This window comes from Carya illinoinensis, chromosome 1 (genome assembly GCF_018687715.1).
Source record: "Carya illinoinensis cultivar Pawnee chromosome 1, C.illinoinensisPawnee_v1, whole genome shotgun sequence".
Lineage (NCBI taxonomy): Eukaryota > Viridiplantae > Streptophyta > Magnoliopsida > Fagales > Juglandaceae > Carya > Carya illinoinensis.
This window is the reverse complement of record NC_056752.1, coordinates 4,865,246-4,882,869: the sequence shown is the minus strand read 5'-3', so window position 1 is coordinate 4,882,869 and position 17,624 is coordinate 4,865,246. Positions and strand designations below refer to the sequence as shown.

The following is a 17,624-nucleotide window of genomic DNA, read 5'->3' as shown; positions in this document are numbered from 1 at the left end:
AAAAAAGAAAAAAAAAGGGCTAATAGTAGCCTCCCACTTCCGGCGGTGACCTAAGTATTTCTCTTTTTTATATTTTATTTTTAGTTCTTAGAATATATTTAGGTATTCTTTTATATACTTTCTATGTACATAAACTTTACAGACTTCATTTGCATCAATCTAAATTTTCATTTTACTTATGAAAAAAATATCTTACCACCTTAGTTAATTCAGAGCCCAAACAATCCTTGAGAAGAAAACAAAACGAAAGTTAAGGGAATTAAAGTTAACTGAATGTTGAAACCTTAATAAAAACAAATGGCACCGAATAAATTGGATTTAAATTGCTAGAGCTGTTGACTAAACTTTTGGGGAGGTTTGGGTTCAAAACTCATTCCAACTAATCTTATTTTTGGATAATAAGATGAGATGAAATAATTTTAGATAAAAGTTAAAAGTTGAATAATATTATTAGAATAAATATTTTTTTAATATTATTATTGTTTTGAAATTTAAAAAGTTGAATTGTTTATTATATTTTATATAGAATTTGAGAAAATTGTAATAATTATATAAGAATATAAGATGAGATGGAACCGTTTCTGTACCCAAACTAAGTTTAATCTCACTAAACATTATAAATTTCACAAACTTTAATATAAAATACAATAAATAATTCAACTTTTTTTAATTTTAAAATAAAAATAATATTAAAAATTAATATTTTAATAATATTTTATTTATTTTTCATTTCATCTCATTTTATCTTACTATCTAAACCTTTCAGCTTAAAATGTGAAAAAGATATATATATATATATATATTTATAATGGGTTATACAACATTTATGTTTGTCGAGTGAATTTTTCTGGTAATATTAAAGTTTAATAAATGTTATAAAACTTATTTTATGTGTTTATTATTTTCTTACTCTTTTCAATTCATAGAGTTCCTGAACTTGGATCATTATATTTTTAGAGTTTTGCTATAATTAGTCACCATTCACATCATACACCTCATACTTATAGCTTTGAGTAGAATGTGGGACTGCTTTTCAGAGTGTATATGGATGTTTTTCATAAGGTGTAGGGTATTGATAATGAATAGTGACTGATAAAAAAAAGTATTCATATTTTTATACTGGGTATGAGGTTTGCTACATGTTACGGGTTGGAATCATGCAAGAATGGACGAGATCATGGATCGAGGCCAACATGAGTAAGCTGAAGTAATTAGTGTTGCAGAGAAAATGTTCAATACAAAGCGTTTTGTTAAGCGTTGGTTATTTGAATATAACTGATTGTGATTGTGTCGTTTAGTATAAGTAAATGTAAATAAAAACGGTATCGTTTCATAGTTATCGTTTAAGTCGTTAGATGGCTGAACTGTAATAAGTCGGTGGCATTTTCATACACAGTTCATCTATAAAAGGCAACCCTGAGTTGGAAAGGAGGCCAACTTCGGAATTCAGTATCGATCATTCCTCTCTCTCTTTATCTTCTCTTCTCTCTCTTATTTCTCTCTCTAATTCTTGGAGGCTTCTTGGAGGGTGATGTCCTCGAATTACATCCATTTTTAGTTACTGTGAAGAGGCTCATTACAATTTGGTATCAGCAGTCAGTAATGGCAGAAGGAACGAGATCATATGATCAGATTCTTGATTCTGTGAATCAGTTACGTGCACAACAAGAGCGTCAACAGAAGCAGATCGAAGATACTATTTCTGTTCTGGTTCAACAGCAAGAAACAGCTAGGGTGGAAAGGGAGAGTCAGGATAGGAGGTTTGCGGAACTGTTACAGCACATTTCAAAGATTTCCTATAATAATCAATCTGGGGTTAATGCACAAAATGTGAGGAATGTGCAGAATCATCTTGGAGGTGATGACGATGGTCAAGAAGGTATGGGAGAGGTTTATTGTAGAAATATGGGTGAAAGACCTAATATCAAGGGATTAAAGTTAGATTTTCCAAGATTTGGTGGCAAAGAGCCTTCGGCATGGATTTATAGAGTTAATCAGTATTTCTTGTATCATCAAGTGCCTCATGGTCAGAGAATTTTTTTGGCTTCCTTTCATATGGATAATGCAGCTTTGGTATGGTTCCAGGATGCTAGTGAATCTGGAATTTTTCATTCGTGAGAGGAATTTACTCAGGCGTTGCAGGTGAGATTTGGTTCAACTGCTTATGATGATCCTATGGAAGCATTGACACGCCTTAAACAGGTTCATTCTGTTACTTCATATAAGTCTGAGTTTGAATTGCTTTCCAACCGCATTAAAGGTGTTTCTGAAAAAAATAAATTGAGTTGTTTTTTGAGTGGCCTGAAAGATGAGGTTAGGCTTCCAATAAAAATGTTGAATCCATCCACTTTGAATGAGGCTTTTGGTTTGGCAAAAAATCAAGAGGAATATGTTTGGAGTACAAAGAAGTTGTGGAGGAATAGTTTTACTGATTCACACTAGTCAAGTGGTGGTGGATCTATCTTAGGGACTCCTAAGGTGCCTGCTGTTAAGATGTCTTACCAGAAAATTAACGAGACACAAATGCAAGATAGAAGGAAGAAAGGCTTGTGTTACTTCTGTGACGAGAAGTGGCAGCCAGGCCATAAATGCACTAAACCTAGAGTTTATGTGATGGAAGGAATGGATATGGGATCCACTAGTGAGCCTTTTAAGGAGAAAGAATTGATTATAGAGGAAATACATGAAGAGCCTGAATCCGCAGACATAGCTTCTATATCGTTACAAGCTATGGTGGGCACACCTAGTACAAAAACTATGAGAGTAGTGGGGCAAATTAATAAAAGGAAGGTAGTCATCTTGATTGATTCTGGCAGCACCCACAATTTTGTGGATACTGCACTAGTTGGAAGGTGTGGATTGGTGGTACAGCAAGGGCAATCTATGCAGGTTAAGGTTGCTAATGGTGATATTTTGAGCAGTGGTGGTAGGACTACTGCAGTGACCCTACAAATATAGGGCACGAGACTTGTTGCTGAATTCTTTACTTTGACTTTAGGAGGGTGTGATATGGTGTTGGGGGTGAGTTGGCTTGCTTCACTTGGGCCTATACTTTGGAACTTTGCAGACCTACAAATGCAGTTTGATTATAAAGGGAAGAAGGTCTCTCTCAAAGGCCTTACAGCACCTACTTCTACCTTGGTAGATGACAAAGAAATTTCTATGATTTCTAAAGTAGGTTCTAAAGGAGTATGGTTACAGCTCATGTCTATAGAACCTATGAAGAATCATGATAAATCTCCTCCAGAAATTATTCACTTGTTGCAATAGTTTGGAAGGGTTTTTGATGAACCTACCACCTTACCTCCTCATAGAGCTCGAGATCACCAAATACTTCTTAAGAAGGATTTTGTACCTATGAGTGTCAGACCATACAGGTATCCTTATTTTTAGAAAACAGAAATAGAAAAGATTGTTGCTGAATTACTTAAGTCTAGTGTAATTAGAACCAGTCAATCCCCATTTTCCTCCCCTGTGTTGTTAGTGAGAAAATCTGATGGGTCTTGGAGAATGTGTATCGATTATAGGATGCTTAATGAGGCTACTATTAAAGACAAATATCCAATACCAGTTGTTGATGAGCTATTGGATGAGCTTTTTGGCTCAACAGTTTTTTCAAAGTTGGATCTGAGATCTGGATATCACCAGATTCGAATGAGAGATGAAGATGTGCCTAAAACTGCATTCAGAACTCATGAAGGACATTATGAGTTCCTTGTCATGCCATTTGGCCTCACGAATGCTCCTTCAACGTTTCAAGCACTTATGAATGAGGTTTTTAAACCTTTTCTTAGACAGTTTGTCATAGTCTTTTTTGATGACATCCTCGTCTATAGTAAGGATCTGTCATCCCACTTAATTCATTTGACCACTGTGTTGAACACACTTGAGAAGAATCAGTTGTTTGCAAAGAGATCAAAGTGTCACTTTGCATGTTCAGAAATTGAGTATCTTAGTCATTTAATTTCAAAAGATGGTGTAAGGGCTGATCCAAGAAATTTGGATGCAATGATATCTTGGCCAATTCCAAAAACTCTGAAGTCATTGAGAGGTTTCTTGGGATTAACATGATATTATAGGAAGTTTATTCGAGGATATGGTCAAATAGCTGCACCTTTGACTGTTTTGTTGAAAAAAGATGCATTTCAATGGTCTGAGACAACAACTAAGGCTTTTGAGGAACTGAAAACAGCAGTAACCAGCCGTCCAATTTTATGTTTGCCTAACTTTAATAAGCAATTTGTGGTGGAGTGTGATGCAAGTGGAGTGGGTGGGTGTAGGAGCTGTCTTGATGCAAGATCATAGACCATTAGCATTTTTGAGTCAAGCTCTCAAGGGTAAGAATTTAATGCTGTCCACCTATGAGAAGGAACTACTAGCACTTGTTATTGCTGTCAAGAAATGGAGACCTTATCTGTTAGGGGCTGCTTTTGTTGTGAGAACTGATCATCACAGCCTCAAGTACTTGTTGGAACAGAAAGTGGGGACAGCTGCTCAACAACGGTGGATTTCTAAGTTGTTAGGCTATGAATTCACTATTGAATACCAAAAGGGTGTTGAAAACAAAGCAGTAGATGCTTTGTCAAGGAAGGAAGTCTCAGATGCTAACACCTTGATGAATGCTATTTCATTTCCTACACCAATTTGGTTAGAGGAGTTGAAGCAAGCTTATGCTTCAGATCCAAAGGCACAAGAACAGTTGACAATTCTGCAAGGAGGTTCTTCCTCTACTTCTACATTTTCTATTAAACATGGTCTGTTGTTTAGAAAAGGCAGAATTTACATTCCTGCTAATCCTGAGTTGAAATTAAAAATTTTGAATTTTGTCCATGCTAGTCCATCTACTGGACACTCTGGTTTTCACAAGTCCTTGCATAGAGCTCGACAAGATTTTTACTGGCCTGGTCTTAAACGTGAAGTGAAGCAGTACATTAGAGAGTGTGATTTATGTCAAAGAAATAAGGTAGAACATGTTTACCCTGCTGGTCTCTTACAGCCCTTACCTATGCCTGCACATATATGGACAGATTTGTCCACGGATTTCATTGAAGGATTGCCAATCTCGAAGGGATTTTCTGTCATTATGGTTGTTGTTGACAGATTATCAAAATATTCACATTTTATGGCTTTAAAGCATCCATTTACAGCATCCAAAGTGGCAGCATTATTTTTTGACAATGTTTTTAAGTTGCATGGCATGCCTCAGAATATTATTTCAGATAGAGGTGCAACTTTTACTAGTTCTTTTTGGAAAGAACTCTTTAAGCTGCAAGGTGTGACACTTTCATATTCATCAGCTTACCATCCTCAAAGTGATGGTCAAACTGAGGTAGTCAACAAGTGTATTGAGCACTTCTTGAGAAGCTTTACTGGGGATAAACCAAAGTTGTGGTTTGACTGGTTAACTCTGGCAGAATGGTGGTATAATTCAACTCCTCACACTTCAACTAAGATGACTCCATATGAGGTAGTATATGGTAGACCTCCAACTCAGCTTCAGTCTTATATACCTGGTTTAACTGCTAATCAAGCAGTTGATGAGATTTTGAAGACACGGGAACAGATTCTTTCTACTCTTAAACTTAACTTGGCTGTTGCCCAGGAAAGGATGAAGTTTCAAGCAGACAAGAAGAGAACTGAGAGGGAGTTAGCGGTTGGTGATTAGGTTTATTTGAGGTTACAGCCTTATAGGCAACACTCAGTGGCGGCTAGAAGAAATTTCAAGCTATCTCTTCGTTTCTTTGGACCTTTTCAAGTTGTTCAAAGAGTGGGACAGGTTGCTTATAGGCTGGAATTACCACCAAACAGCTCTATTCATCCAGTTTTCCACATTTCTTGTCTCAAGAAGAAATTGGGGCATTTTCATTCTCCATTCTCTTCTTTACCTCCAGTAGATTTGCAAGGTAAATTGACGCCTGAACCTGAAGCCATTTTGCAGCGTCGTAGCAGACAGGTTCACAATAGAGCAGTAGTTGATGTGTTGGTGCAATGGAAGGGGGCTAGTGTTGATGATGCAACGTGGGAACCTTATTGGCCTTTGCGTGACAAGTTTCCTCACCTTGTGGGCAAGGTGCTTTGATGGGGGAGAGTATGTTACGGGTTGGAATCATGCAAGAATGGACGAGATCATGGATCGAGGTCAACATGAGTAAGCTGAAGTAATTAGTGTTGTAGAGAAAATGTTCAATACGCAGCGTTTTGTTAAGTGTTGGTTATTTGAATATAACTGATTGTGATTGTGTCGTTTAGTATAAGTAAATTGTAAATAAAAACGGTATCGTTTCATAGTTATCGTTTAAGTCGTTAGATGGCTTAACTGTAATAAGTCGGTGGCATTTTCATACACAGTTCATCTATAAAAGGCAACCGTGAGTTGGAAATGAGGCCAACTTTGGAATTCAGTATCGATCATTCCTCTCTCTTTATCTTTTCTTCTCTCTCTTATTTCTCTCTCTAATTCTTGGAGGCTTCTTGGAGGGTGATGTCCTCGAATTACATCCATTTTTAGTTACTGTGAAGAGGCTCATTACACTACAAAGCCGCCATTGTTTACAACACATACCGCACACTTTGCTGAACTAGTTTTTTTTTTCCTGGTTCTAACTTAAATGTATGTTTCTCCTTCTCTCCAAACAATTCCAATGAGTTGCGGAACCCACAACAACCGCCCATTAGAGCCACTTCCATTTTTTTGCCATTTTCTTTTGATATGGAATCATATTGATGCTTAGCTACAGTTCATACCTGTCAGTCTACATTGCAAAATGGGAGGGCTAGATAAGAATGGTAGATCTGTCAATATATTTTGCCATTATGTGAAAATAGCAGTAAGATTACAATAATTTGAACTTTCATTCGAAAAGAAAGAGAAAAAACAATATTAGAACATTAGTATTGGCTTCATCAAAAGTCAATGCATTTTTAAATTTTGATAAATTTATTTAAAATGAACTTGTATTGGATTCATCAAATGAGTATTTGTGAAGTTTTGAGTTACAGTAATTGTTGATCTTCCTTCAAATTTGAAGGTCTACCATTCCACCTTCAAACTAATATTTTATTCTAATTTTAATAGGCAATGGTTTTATTTTATTTTATTCTAAATTATTTGGGAATAAATTATTTAAGTACTAAATTAAATTATTAATGTCTATATGGTTAACATAATTACAAAATATGAAGAAAAAAATTAAAAATATTATTATTAAAAAAATAATATTATATTATTATTTTGATGAATCTAATAGTTAATTCAATGTGGAATTATAAATATAAAGATTTTAAATTTATAAAAAAATTATACTTTTTATTAAATTTTATAAATAAATTTGATGATTTTAATACAAATGCTCAAGAGTTTTAGAGTTAAAACTGAAAATTAGACGATGTTGTTGGGGCTATAACCTCTGGTAGCTAGGATTTTCTGTCGCATTATAAAGGGGTCAATCTGCACGGCCAACAATTAAGTAAATTTCTATTTCCCCGTTGTAATGAAAATTTGTCAGAAACTGTTCGGTGTTATTTGTAATAGCATAAATTTCTGCCATTTTGTCGTCTTTGTTTGTGCTGTCCTTGTTTTTCAGACTACGAGGGAAGACGCGGGGCGCTGTAAGGGGGGTTGTTTCTGGAAATAAAGATTTCAAATGGAAGAAAAGAAAATTTAAAGAAAAAAAAAAAAAAAAAAAAAATGCTACTTGGGCTGGTGTGCAGAAGTTGTAGAATAATGGATAGTTGAGGTGCCTTTTTGTATGTTTTATTTATTTTATTTAGATTTGTATTAATAGGCTTGGGCTTTAGCCCATAAACTTTCTAAGGTTTATTTAGGATTTGTGTTATTATCTTATTTAAATGCTTGTAATGAAATATTGAGGCAGTTTTTGGAGATTAATGAGCACTTGTTATTGCCGATACTCTTTGCTTCATTCTCATTCTCTTATTTTCTTGCTTCTTTTCTTCTCTATTCTACTACTATTCAGTTTCCTTTTTTTCTTGCTCCACCATTATCCTACATCAGTCAACTGATCTTTTTGTGAATACCTAATCTTATAGGTAGTTTGGTTTGCTTTATACTCTTTGTATCTACTATAGTTTCATTTGTTATAGCTTTAAAGTTTGGTTTTGGGATACTTCCATTCCCCAAGCTTATTTAGTAGAGGCATTTCTTAGTAATAAATGAGACTTTCTTCTGGAGTATCGGTTTCTTTTAAAAAAATTCAAGGGATCTAAATTTAAAAAAAATGAATGTAGCCTCATTATTGGTAGGAAAATGTTTGGAGGTAGAGGATCTCATTTTAAATTTAAAATTCTCATTTTATCATTACAATTTTATCAAATTCACATATGAAATATAATAAACAATTCGATTTTTTTAAATTCTAAAATAGTTATAATACTAAAAAATAATAATTTAAACTTTAATCTCAAACTTAAAATTCTCATGTCTATCTCCAAATCTACCCTAAGTGGTGAAAAAATATTTGTGACCCATTTCTCTCCACCTTTCCTTCCTTTCCATTACTTTGGTTTCACACCTAACTTTCGTTTCTTCAACGCTTATCTATTCATTTTTTTTTTTTTTTTGAAATTTTTGTGATGAAATCCACTAAAATGGATAAGGCCATAAATGATATATCGGATCTGGGCTGTTTTTAGTCTTTTACCCTTTTCACTTTGAATATGCTCTCAAGGGGAAAAATGATTATAATAAAAGGCATAAAGGAAAGCAATCGTGCCAAAGGAAAGATTAGTGGTGTATGTATAATTTTTTATATAATTATATTTTAAATTTAAAATATTTTTATAAAATGATATTAATTTTATAAAAATGTATTTTATTTTATTTAGATTTGTAAAATTAAAATGAAAAGTCTGTGCCCAAAGGTGGGCCCACTCGTGACTCAGAGATTGGAGTGGTGAAGTCTGTGCCTAGGTCTAGGTGGGGGTATCTTTCAGGTAAACTGTGCCGATGTGAGAATCATGGGCAATAAAATGAGGGTGGAATATCGTTAAGACATTATTTTATGATGGATAGAAGATGGGACGAGATAAAACAATTTTAAACAATAGTTGGGAAAAAAAATAATAATAAATGGATAGTTTATAAATAGTAAGAAAATCATTTTAATCAAGATGTTTTAAAGAATTTTTAAAAAATAAAAGAGAAAAAATTAAATAAAAATATTATAAAATTAAAATATTATTAGAATATAAATTTTTAATCTTATTCTTATTTTAAAATTTAAAAAAATTAAATTATTTTTATGTTTTATTTAAAAATTTAAAAAAGTTGTAATTATTAGATTAAAAAATTAAAAATTAAAACATATTTGTATTTAAACCATATTTAAACATTGAGATGAAATAAGACAAATTCAAATCTATATGAAATCAAACAGAGCCTAAATTAATAATATAAGTAAAAAACAAATAATACCATATTCGCTTTCATAAAACTTTTCATTTTATCTCATTATTATAATTTTTTCAAAATTTTATATTAAATAAAATAAACAATTCAACTTTTTTAAATTCTAATATAAAAATAATATATTTTAATAATATATTATTTAATTTTTAATTTTAATCTTAACCCACCTTATTTTATTTTACCTCGTCTTTAAAAATAAAAGGAGCCTAATTGACACGAGGATCACGGGGGATCCAAAAATTTGGTGGATTCAAGTCAGGACCTTTCATTTTTCTGATGCTTGAAACACGTACGTTCATACTCTATAAGTCTACACATTAATTAATACTGTCCGTCTATGAGGAATTGCCCTTTCATTTTTCTGATGCTTGAAACACGCACGTTAGGTTATGCTGGGAGCCTCTCTCTTTCTCAAAACATCAATTTTTTTTTTTTGTTCTCTGCAGTGCAGTTCAGGCATCCAGTTATGGAGTGTCTACGTGGCAGGGCACCATTGAAAGTTATTATTTGAAGGAAATTTGAAGATGTTCTCTAGTATCTATTAACATCATAAATATAATTATAATTCATTATTTAATAAGTTATTTTTTATTTTTTTAATGAATTAGTATTTAGTTACATAATCCATGTTAAAGAGCTCACTCAATTTTAATTTTACTAATTTAATTCATTTTTATATTAATTTATCTGTCTAAAAAAGAAAAAAGAATAAAAAATGTTCTTTGCTCATATGGACTGGTACCTAATGGTTCAGTCCGGTCGGGAAAAATGGTGAACCCCCAAATTAGAGCAAATCAATTAAACCCCTAGAGACAAATCAGACACGTAAAAAAAAAAAGGAGGAAGATGACAAGGACATAAAGTTGACATGTCAGCAACCACTCCATAAATGCCTCAATAAAGGGATTTCCCTACCAAAGACCCGTAAAGACTTATCGGAATGCTTCTTCTACCATTTTGGGACTTTAGAGACATCATCTTCTTTCTTTTGGACAAGAGTGTCTTCAATTTCTATTTTACTAAGAGACACATAAGGTCACGAGAGACTATCTAAATCACCAAGCATATAGGGTTTGCCCTCCAAACACCATGTTGACGTAAATCTTTTGCCAAATCGAAAATTTTTATATCTCTCATTTATATTTTATTTATTATTTTCTTTTACAAACGAACGTGAGGACACCGTACTGAAACCCAAGCCATTGTCGTGGGCCCAGGATGACTCTTCCTACCTTTCATAATCAGACACAAAAGTGCTTCAACAATTTGTAATAATATTTATCTATTTGATTTCTCAAATGAAAAATTATAAACACATCACTTTTCACAATGCGTTACAAAACCATGTTTTAAAATGAAAGGCATTTTAGTAAAATACTTTATAAAATTAACATCACTTTACAAAAATACCCACACTTTAAAACATGTGTTGTGACATATGTTATGTGGAGATATCATTGCTCATAAAACTAAATAATAACACTATTGATGGGTATTTCAGAAGAACTTCATAAGGCTACAAGTTTATGTCTATATACAAATAGAGCGATCTAAAAGGGTACTAAATTCCACGTTCATAACATAACCAAGACTCGTACAACGACTGAAAAAAGTGAACGGTAATTGTATTCTCCCAGTCCGAAGCTGATGGAGGACACTGGCGGCAACGCTTATTGCCGCTCCCAAACCTGCAAGAACTGAGCAACTTTAGAGGTCTGTTCTCAAGTCATGCGAATTGACATACCTATTGCTACTGATATAATATTGCTAAAAAATTGTTGAAGAAATCAAACTATAGAAGAGCTATAACTGATCAAACCATCCATCATTGGTACCAGACTGCCCCTTTATCCATCCTAATTTGCCTTTTATTTCTTTCTAAATGATCATAGCCTCATACCTGATTAACTGACTTTGAAAGCGGGATGTGTATTGAGGGCTTTGGCAATTCGTCTGCAACCAAAATGTAGAAGAGCCCCATCACTCCAGTGTGCCCTTGGGTGCTACTGTAATTAGATTCCAGAATCAGTGTCTCCCCATCGTTTATCTTAACAGAACCTGGTCGAGGATAACAACTGGACATTCCTACAATATAACCAGCCTCATTTCCTGCTTCCTTCCCTTCTCCATAAGTTGGTATTGAAGAACATATTACCCGTCCACCCTGAAATGGCACGCACAAACACATACACAAAAGACGCTATTACATTTCAATCTCCTAATTATATGATATTTGACGAGAAGATTTCCACAAGATTTCAGTAGATGTGTGGAGGTAAATAATTTGTGAAAGTAAACATAGAATGGCCCAACTAAGCCAGAGAAACCAAAAAGATATCCAGATCATGATGAAGTCCTCAGCCTAGATGCATCGAGAACATTCTGTGTTCAAGCATACAACTATCTAGTTGATGTTTTAATAATAAATAGAGACCTAAAAGTACTCGAGAGGAATAATGTTTGTGAACTGTAAACGGCTTTTTCTTCTCAGAGTTGACAAATTCTGATACATCTCAGTATAAGAACATCAAATCAGGTTGGTAAATGGTTAAGTTTTATACCATGCGACAACAGATTGAGACTGGCGTAGCAGATAATAAAGAAATTAATAAATGTTGAACTCATTTTACTACAAATGATATTAAACGTTGAAATTACCTCTCCATAAAGAGTTGAACCAGTACCCCCTGCATGTTGATGGGCAACACCATAGATGACAGAACCACCAGTAGGCATTGTGAGGCTTACCCTTTTGGTGTCAGTGCACCCATTATTAGCCATACCAGATGCCCTACAAGATTTAACTTCATACTCAACCTGTACCAAAGAAATGCTAGTTACTCAATTAAAAGAGCTACTGAATTGAAGAAAAAATGCCAACAACAGAACAGAAGATGGCTCAGGTGAAATCTAAATTCAGTTTATACCATTTTGTTTTGTCTTTTGAAACTTACGACACTTAGAGATTCACTTGGTTGTTACAACGAAGATGTAAAAGCTTATCCTACATCTTAAAAAGCCAATGTTTCTTGGAACAAGCAAATCAGCCATTACATGGAATCATTAAGCACGAGATCTTCAAAAACAGGAGGCTCATGGACATGCAGCTATGACTAAAATCTTTAATGACAGGGAAAGGGCCAATCCTCAAGCACACAGGAAGAATGAAGAAAAACCCAGCCTTTTTTTTTTTTTTTTTTTTCCCAAAAGATGGAAATGGTTAAAAAAATAGAGGATAACATTTGGGGGTGGAAGAGAAAGGGCAAGAGTTAAACTACTTTGCATGTATAAAAATCTAGATCGCCTGTTTCTAATGGCAATAATCCATTCCAGTTCTACAAATAAATTAAACAACCTTGCACTGTCTTAAATTACCAAGTTCAACATCTTTGAGGTCACAAAGACATAAATCTGATTTCTATTGGACAAGTAGAATTACGTTAAATACAAGGAATAAGCATGGTTTGTATAAATCTAAAAGCTTCTCTTACTCCCATCACTAAGAATGTTTCACATTTGTGTGCAGGCAGGCACACACACACACAAAAAAAAGAAAAAAAAAAGAGAGGTAGGTTTTCTCCAAATATGACTTCGATCTATTCTAGTTGTTTAAAATACCTCGGCATAACCCAAAGAAACAAGGCTATTTTACTTATCATAAAAAATAATAATAATAATAATAATAAATAAATAAAAAATAAAAAAAACAAGGCTATTTTTCATTCCAACTTTTTCACAAATTTCTACTTGCACCTCACTTGTTCAGAAACGTGCGTGTATGAGAAAAGGAGACCATTAATTAAGATCCGTGTACAATTAAAAATCATAGTATATGGTATGATTAGAGAGTAAGTTAACTTACATGGCATTCATGTTCTGCAATCTGTCCTGTTGAATTCTCCAATCTTTTCCATGTATCAGTGACATCGAATATGTAGATCTTAACAGGCACGATAAACTCATCCCAATCAAGCCACTTCACTGTATATCTCAGGTAAAGGCTTCTTCTCTCAGCGCTTTCAAAGCCTTCTCTCAGTCTGCATTGTGTATAATCATAGCAACAGTGTAAGCCTCCTTTATAGTCTGGCCTCAAGGGACGATCATATTGATCCTTTGTGACATTATATAGATCACACCTGCATTCAGTGCATCCCAACTTATCTTCGACGCCCCGAGTATCAATTGCATGAACATTAAGCAACCACCCCTCCTCATACCCAGCAGGAATATCTGCAGGATTACCAACTTCTATTCCATAAGGATCTGGAACAAATGTAGCTGTTCCTCGTGTTTCAGATCCAAGACCATAATACTGTCCATTAGAATTATTCTGGCATACCCCACTATTCCTCACAAGAATATGATCAGATTTGTCAAGTTCCAGATGGCCATTGTGATCTGGATTTGTTGCACCTCGACGTTGATAGTATCTTGCAGTGACCCAGTGGTGGAGATAAGTCTCGTGAAGTGGCACAGAGTTCCCTGCTTCATCAACTACTTCACCATTAAAACTCTTGAGAGCAATGTGACCTCTTGGGAAGTCAATATTATAGTAATATTTGTCCACCACCGATCCTGGGCCCAGCACAAACTTAGGGGATAGGAAAACAGCCGATTTCATCTTAGCATGTCCATTTCTCTGGAAAGCATGTGAAAGTTTTATGCTGACTGCCAGTAGCAGTATTGCCAATGTAACACGAAAGCAGTGTGGCATTTTTTCCCTGCCAAAACCATATATTCCCAGATGAGCTTAAAATTCATTTCTAGAGAATTGTGAAGCCTACATATGTTATAATAATAATAACAACAACTAAACAATAGGTTAGTGATCCACTAGAGAGCAAAAAGAACTTAATGATGCAGGAAGTGTTCTCCCTCTCTTTCCCTTTCTTCTCTCTCCTTTCACAGTTTATTCTCTTTGGCATCTTCTTTCCCTTATTTCTGTCCCTTCTTAGTTCCGTACTCCTCAGACCTTCGCTTTCACACTTGAAGGGAATCCACATTCGCTCCAAATAGGGGTTGGGATGGAAATCCGGATTCCCCCCTTCTCTTCTTTAGACTGAGTCCCTTCCCCCTCTCTTCCCCTTTCTTCTCCCTCCTCTCGGAACTTCTTCTCTCTGGCTTCTTCTTTCCCTTGCGTCTCTTTTAGTTCCTCACTCCTCTGATCCCTCAAATTCCTTATCCATAGTTTTGTCCCACATCACTTTGATAAAATATAGAATATGATAGAAATTGAATGAGAATATGGAAGAATTAGAGAGAGTAAAACATTAAGGACTATATTTTATTATTCACGGTGACTAAAATACAAAGCATAGGTTCCTATTAATAAAAAAAATTACATAGATATGAAAGAAGCTAAGTATCTTAAAAATCAAATAAATATTACTATGAAAATCAAATCAAATCAAATATTTGTATTTAATTAGAATAATAATCAAATAAAATTATTGATTTGATATTATATCTATCACACCTAAGACTTGGCAATACTAATCGGATTTAGATCTCCTAAAGTACTTGCCTGAACTCTAGGTCCTAAAGTGGAAGAGAGATGGGTCTCATAGTAGTTATCATATTATGAGAATTTCTCCGGCAGCATTAAAATGCTCAATAAATTCTATAAGACCCATGTATCTCTCTCCAACTGTTTTAGCCATGTTAGTTTCAAATTAAGCATAAATATTGAGGTAACTCACTAGTCACTGGCATAAGAAAATTACAAAGATACAAAAAAAAGGTAAGAACAGAAACTGTAAATATTAGAAGCCACTTATTGCGGAATACCGGGATTGAGTATAGAAGGGTTACGGATGGTATGGGAAGAAAAAGTTCCTACGGGTTATAAATTATAATGGCTCCAACTGACTTCAATTGCAATCTTACGAAGAGTATAAAATGTGGTTTGAGTCTTTATGGATCGCTACAGCTTGGCCGGATGATTTCCAGCGTAAAAGGCCATAGATATATAACTAAAAATAGATAGATACAAGTGAGCAATTCTTGAATGAAAGTTATGAAGCTAAGAAAACTGAAATATAGATGCAAATGTTCCATAATGGGTTACTTCCACTTCCATATCCATAAATAATATAAAGAAAGAGGAATAACTTTCTCATACTGTTCTTTTTTTCCTTTCTGGAAATCGAAAAAACAATGACCTGGGATCCGTTCACGGGAAATTTAACGTTCAACACAAGCAGGGAAAGTCCAAATTCCCAATGGTGTAAACGTGTTTGTGGAGTTTAATAATAATGAAAAAGCAATAAAAAAATAATGAATAAGAATATAAAATAATAAGAAAAAGATAAAAAATAATAATAAATACTATTACTTCACTACCCAAATCAGCCTAGGCGACGTAGGCGTGCTCTAAATCTCTTACCACGAAACAAAAATGAACACAAGAACCAGTAATATGCCTTTATAAAAAAATATAAATATAAAATGAGAGAGTGAGAGAAGGTACCAAAATGGGAGATATGCTGCAAACGCTCACAGCTACGGTATTGGATGAGTATGGGGCCGAGAAGTTGAAGATCATCGAGGGGTTTTATGGATGGGAACTCTTTATATGAGGTCACCGCTTACGCTTCATTTCCCAAAATTTACCAAAGTCCAAGACTCCAAAGTCCGAACTCCTCCATATTCCAAAACGTCAGCTCAACTATTCATCAAGCAATTGTCTTGCTATGAAAGAGTTTTGTTATATATAAATATAGTCGCGCACTAATCTGTGTATTAATACTGATTTATTTATACTTAAAATTTAAATTAACACTATTTTCAATAAAATTTACTTTTTAACCAATCACATCACATTTGTGTCCAGATTAGTACACAATTATGCTTGCAACTATATTTTTCCTCCATGAAATTGAAAAGCTTTGGTAAGTACAAATAAAATTACAAATTAATTTGTATTAATATTAATTTTTTTTATTTTTAAAATTTAAATTAGTATAATTTTTAATAAAATTTATTTTTTAACTAATTACATTAAATTAGTACACATGTTACTGTACAATTGTACTTAGATTTTTCCAAATATGAATAGGAATAAATATAGAAAATATTGAGTTTATATTTTTGTTATAAATGAAAGAATTGAGTTTATATGGAATTTTGTTAAGATGAATATTAGAATGAAAATAAGAAAATGATAAAAAGACAATATTTTTCTAAGTTTGCTTTAGATGAGAAATATTTTTATAAAAAATTATAAAAAAAAATTACAAGTATTTAAATTTTATACTCATGAATTAGTAGTCATTTGAAGGGAGTTTTGATTAAGGACTTATTTCGAAAATTCATCTCATCTCATCTAAAATTTTTTTAAAATTTACTTCCTAAATATCACTCAAATATAAAATACTTTCAATTCTAAATTTTAACTTTCTCATTTACGAAAATGCTTTATCCATTGACAAAACTTACCGAACTGTTTTTACTTTTTTCTTAAACATTTGTGTTTTTTTTTTTTTTTTTTTTTTTTGTATTTAAAAAAAAAAATACTAACACATATGCTTTAAAAAGACACAATACCTAGGCTGTACCAATTCGGTGTCTATGGGAGTAGCGCTCCCTTTCATTTAATCATTATCTATTTAATATAATTTTTTTTAAATTTTCAAACAAAATATAAAAAATAATATAATTTTTAAAATTTTAAAACAAAAATTATATTTTAACAATATTGTTAATTAAAATATTTTTATTCATTTTTTTCTCTATTTTCTCAAAAACCAATCAAACATATTAATTCAAATTATTTTACTATTATTTAAAAATTATTTTACTATTATTCATAAATTTTTATCCCATTTCATTTCTCATACATCCCAAAATCTTGTAGTCATTATACAAGGTAATTGAGTTCAAAGGGCAAAGAACTATGAGGCAAGGTCTCCTTTGTTTTTAGAGATAAGTTGAGATTAAAGTTAAAAATTGAATAAAATATTATAATAATATATTATTTTAATATTATTTTTGTGTTAAAATTTGAAAGAGTTATAATGATTATTTTATTTTGTATCAAAATTTGAAAAAGTTGTAATAATTAATTGAGATGAGATGAGATGTTTTATGAAATCATTGTTTACTTTCATAAAGCATCTCATCTCCCCTTATCTTACTTAATTATTACAAATTTTTTAAATTTTCATATAAAATAATATAAATAATTCAACTTTTTAAA

At 33.0% G+C, this 17,624-nt stretch overlaps 1 protein-coding gene and 1 pseudogene across 4 annotated transcripts; both read right to left on the bottom strand.

Annotated features, from left to right (window-relative positions):
• Positions 1-15,532, bottom strand: part of LOC122307154 — a 42,893-nt pseudogene extending 27,361 nt beyond the window's left edge.
• LOC122307126 lies at positions 10,885-16,054 on the bottom strand. 4 transcript variants are annotated; one of them, XM_043119807.1, is made up of 5 exons: positions 15,897-16,054; positions 13,290-14,148; positions 12,086-12,244; positions 11,328-11,591; positions 10,885-11,124 (listed from the first exon to the last, which is right to left on the bottom strand). In XM_043119807.1, exons 2-5 carry the CDS (start codon positions 14,139-14,141, stop codon positions 11,098-11,100), a joined length of 1,302 nt encoding a protein of 433 aa, XP_042975741.1. In that variant the 5' UTR covers positions 14,142-14,148; positions 15,897-16,054; the 3' UTR covers positions 10,885-11,097. The 4 variants fall into 4 exon arrangements, with proteins under 4 accessions (XP_042975741.1, XP_042975750.1, XP_042975723.1 ...); XM_043119816.1 differs by lacking the exon at positions 15,897-16,054 and adding an exon at positions 15,770-15,788; XM_043119789.1 differs by lacking the exon at positions 15,897-16,054 and adding an exon at positions 15,539-15,561.
• Positions 16,055-17,624: the final 1,570 nt, after the last annotated feature.